Source organism: Notolepis coatsorum (genome assembly GCF_963971535.1).
Source record: "Notolepis coatsorum genome assembly, chromosome: 1".
Taxonomy (NCBI): domain Eukaryota; kingdom Metazoa; phylum Chordata; class Actinopteri; order Aulopiformes; family Paralepididae; genus Notolepis; species Notolepis coatsorum.
The window spans coordinates 252,771,674-252,776,673 of NC_140165.1; the positions used below are offsets into that span (position 1 = coordinate 252,771,674).

Sequence of the window (5,000 nt, forward strand, 5' to 3'; positions counted from 1 at the left end):
CCAAGACACCCTGTCCTACACCAAGACACCCTGTCCTCCTACACCAAGACACCCTGTCCTACACCAAGACACCCTGTCCTCCTCCTACACACCAAGACACCCTGTCCTCCTACACCAAGACACCCTGTCCTACACCAAGACACCCTGTCCTCCTCCTACACACCAAGACACCCTGTCCTCCTCCTACACCAAGACACACTGTCCTACACCAAGACACACTGTCCTACACCAAGACATCACAGACACACTGTCCTACACCAAGACACACTGTCCTACACCAAGACACACTGTCCTACACCAAGACACACTGTCCTACACCAAGACATCACAGACACACTGTCCTACACCAAGACACACTGTCCTACACCAAGACATCACAGACACACTGTCCTACACCAAGACATCACTGTCCTACACCAAGACATCACAGACACCCTGTCCTACACCAAGACATCCCTGTCCTACACCAAGACATCCCTATCCTCCACCAAGACACCCTGTCCTACACCAAGACATCCCTGTCCTATACCAAGACACACTGTCCTACACCAAGACACACTGTCCTACACCAAGACATCCCTGTCCTACACCATGACATCACTGTCCTACACCAAGACACCCTGTCCTACACCAAGACATCACTGTCCTACACCAAGACACCCTGTCCTACACCAAGACATCCTGTCTTACACCAAGACATCCCTGTCCTACACCAAGACACACTGTCCTACACCAAGACACCCTGTCCTACACCAAGACACCCTGTCCTACACCAAGACACCCTGACCTACACCAAGACACCCTGTCCTACACCAAGACACACTGTCCTACACCAAGACATCCCTGTCCTACACCAAGACACACTGCCCTACACCAAGACACACTGTCCTACACCAAGACAACCCTGTCCTACACCAAGACACACTGTCCTACACCAAGACATCCCTGTCCTACACCAAGACACCCTGTCCTACACCAAGACACCCCTGTCCTACACCAAGACACACTGTCCTACACCAAGACACACTGTCCTACACCAAGACACACTGTCCTACACCAAGACACCCTGTCCTACACCAAGACACCCTGTCCTACACCAAGACACACTGTCCTACACCAAGACACCCTATACTACACCAATACACACTGTCCTACACCAAGACACACTGTCCTACACCAAGACACCCTGTCCTACACCAAGACACACTGTCCTACACCAAGACACACTGTCCTACACCAAGACACCCTGTCCTACACCAAGACATCACTGCCCTACACCAAGACACACTGTCCTACACCAAGACATCCCTGTCCTACACCAAGACACACTGTCCTCCTACACCAAGACACCAAGACACCCTGTCCTACACCAAGACATCCACACTGTCCTACACCAAGCACAGACACCCTGTCCTACACCAAGACACCCTGTCCTACACCAAGACACACTGTCCTACACCAAGACACACTGTCCTACACCAAGACACCCTGTCCTACACCAAGACACACTGTCCTACACCAAGACACCCTGTCCTACACCAAGACACCCTGTCCTACACCAAGACACCCTGTCCTACACCAAGACACCCTGTCCTACACCAAGACACACTGTCCTACACCAAGACACACTGTCCTACACCAAGACACCCTGTCCTACACCAAGACACACTGTCCTACACCAAGACACCCTGTCCTACACCAAGACACCCTGTCCTACACCAAGACACCCTGTCCTACACCAAGACACACTGTCCTACACCAATACATCATTAGTCCACTAACAGTCTTTGTCAACTCATCTATGTTTTGATTTAATTGATTATCATTTTAAATCTAGTGCTGACCAGAGATATGCTTATCATTTTAAATCTAGTGCTGACCAGAGATGTACTCAACATTTTAAATCTAGTGCTGACCAGAGATGTGCTCATAATTTTTCATTAAATAACTAATTAAAATGTATCTCATCGTGTATCGACAACTCACAACTTCATATTTAAGTGAGTTAAACAATGTTTTGGTCAACAGTAACATTTCATTGCCCCGGAATAGAAAAAAGTTTTTACTTTTACTTTTTAGTACTTAAAAGTAGAAACTTTTTGACTTTTACTCAAGTGTGTTTTTAGCCAGATACTCGGACTTTTTGAGTACGATTTTGAGACGGTACCCATACTTTGATTTAAGTATAATTTCCGGGTACTTTTTACACCCCTGATTATATGAATGTCTCCTACTGTAGGTGCTCAGTGTGTGAGACCAAGGCCAACGTGATAGCGGTCCACAGTCAGACCGTCGAGGTCCCGGCCTGTCCCCGAGGCTGGGTGTCTCTCTGGGCAGGATACTCCTTCGTCATGGTGAGAGATACGTTATTTTGATTGATTGAAAACGTTATTACACAGACTGCAGAATGGGTACAATACAGTACGGCTTAATACAAAACAACTGCTAAGAGGATGCAGACCAGAAAAATACTTTTGTCTTGTTTACATCGGGGTCCCCCATTTTCAATTCATCAGGACATTTATGACATACAAGACATGCAGATATACAGAACTGTGTAGTAAAAATAGATCATAAAAAAGTAGGGATGTCCGATATTATCGGCCTACCGATATTATCGGCCGATATTGGCATTAAAATGTGATATTGGAAAATATCGGTATCGGTTTAAAAAAAATGGGGGAGGGGGGACCCTGCATATATCGGTATCGGTTGATATCTGTACCGGAAATTAAGAGTTGGACAATATCGGTTTATCGGTAAAAAAGCCAATATCGAGCATCCCTATAAAAAAGATATACATCCGAAGGGGAAGAAACTGCACATTGGTAATGTTCCTCACTGGGGTCTAAGCAAACGGAGATTACTAGTGTTTCATGTGTCAAATAATGATTGCATTTGTTCTTAAAGTGGGCTTTGGAGACCGCTCTCATTAGAAAACGTCAATAAAGTGTACTAATTGTAAACTAAAGTAAACAAATCAACCACGCCATGTTATAGCCATGAGTAATATATTTACATCGGAAAGTCCAAAACAAACAGTGTGACCTAAGTGTGTCTTGGTAGTCTTGAGGTAAAGGCACTTGCCTCCCATGTGAGCGTCCCAGGTTTGTACCCCAGAGGGGCAACTCAAAACATTTTCTGAAAACGTTAAAAGTTTACACACAATAAATAATAAGTAGTTTATTAACACATTAATTTTATGTGTTTATAGTTTATAAACACATGAGATTGGCCTGGGAGGTGAGGTCAGGTGGTTTAAAAAGTCTTTCATTTGTCACTTATTGTTTTTAGTCAGCCTCCCTTGCATTGCCACACATTTGCAACAGACATGAACTGCTGCCAGCAGCTGGAGAACTAACGGCTGCAGAACCTGAGACCTGTTAGGAACGTCTGACCACTAAGTGTGTCTGACTCTTAACCACTAAGTGTGTCTGACTCTTAACCACTAAGTGTGTCTGACTCTTAACCACTAAGTGTGTCTGACTCTTAACCACTAAGTGTGTCTGACTCTTAACCACTAAGTGTGTCTGACTCTTAACCACTAAGTGTGTCTGACTCTTAACCACTAAGTGTGTCTGACTCTTAACCACTAAGTGTGTCTGACTCTTAACCACTAAGTGTGTCTGACTCTTAACCACCAAAACCTGCACGGACTACAACGTATGACGTACATAATGCCAGTTAGGCTACAGACCATCACCTGCACCTTGTTTATTCTCATATTTTTATATTCAGAGTTAATTATATTTTTCTCATGTTTTTATATTCTGATTACATTTTATTGCCTATATCTCCGACTGTTCTCTGACTGTTCTCCGACTGTTCTCTGACTGTTCTCTGACTGTTCTCTGACTGTTCTCTGACTGTTCTCTGACTGTTCTCCGACTGTTCTCCGACTGTTCTCTGACTGTTCTCTGACTGTTCTCTGACTGTTCTCCGACTGTTCTCCGACTGTTCTCTGACTGTTCTCTGACTGTTCTCTGACTGTTCTCCGACTGTTCTCTGACTGTTCTCTGACTGTTCTCTGACTGTTCTCTGACTGTTCTCTGACTGTTCTCCAACTGTTCTCCGACTGTTCTCTGACTGTTCTCTGACTGTTCTCCGACTGTTCTCCGACTGTTCTCTGACTGTTCTCCGACTGTTCTCTGACTGTTCTCCGACTGTTCTCCGACTGTTCTCCGACTGTTCTCCGACTGTTCTCTGACTGTTCTCTGACTGTTCTCTGACTGTTCTCTGACTGTTCTCCGACTGTTCTCCGACTGTTCTCCGACTGTTCTCTGACTGTTCTCTGACTGTTCTCCGACTGTTCTCCGACTGTTCTCCGACTGTTCTCCGAGAGTTCTCCGACTGTTCTCTGACTGTTCTCTGACTGTTCTCTGACTGTTCTCCGACTGTTCTCCGACTGTTCTCTGACTGTTCTCTGACTGTTCTCCGACTGTTCTCCGACTGATCTCCGACTGTTCTCTGACTGTTCTCTGACTGTTCTCCGACTGTTCTCCGACTGTTCTCCGACTGTTCTCTGACTGTTCTCCGACTGTTCTCTGACTGTTCTCCGACTGTTCTCCGACTGTTCTCCGACTGTTCTCCGAGAGTTCTCCGACTGTTCTCTGACTGTTCTCTGACTGTTCTCCGACTGTTCTCCGACTGTTCTCCGAGAGTTCTCTGAGTGTTTCATTTATTTATTTCAAACAATGCAACCTATACAATATAAGACCACCACAAAGCAGTACAATAACCACCACGAAACAATAGACGACAGTACCAACAGTGTAACGCTGTGTCCCTGGCAGCAAACGGGCGCGGGCGCCGAGGGCTCTGGTCAGCCGCTGGCGTCGCCCGGCTCCTGCCTGGAGCACTTCAGGAAGATCCCCTTCATCGAGTGTCACGGGCGAGGAACCTGCAACTACTACACTGACTCCTACAGCTACTGGCTGGCCTCGCTGGACCCCACCGACATGTTCAGGTACACACACACACACACACACACACACACACAC

The 5,000-nt window shown here is 46.2% G+C and overlaps 1 protein-coding gene across 1 annotated transcript in view; it reads left to right on the plus strand.

Moving 5' to 3' along the window:
- col4a3 (collagen, type IV, alpha 3) overlaps positions 1 to 5,000 on the plus strand; it is a gene marked incomplete at its 5' end in the record, with an annotated part of 152,226 nt that overhangs the window by 142,007 nt on the left and 5,219 nt on the right. The window contains 2 exon segments of the mRNA XM_084309789.1: positions 2,240 to 2,354; positions 4,794 to 4,966. Coding sequence (XP_084165915.1) covers positions 2,240 to 2,354; positions 4,794 to 4,966 — 288 coding nt within the window.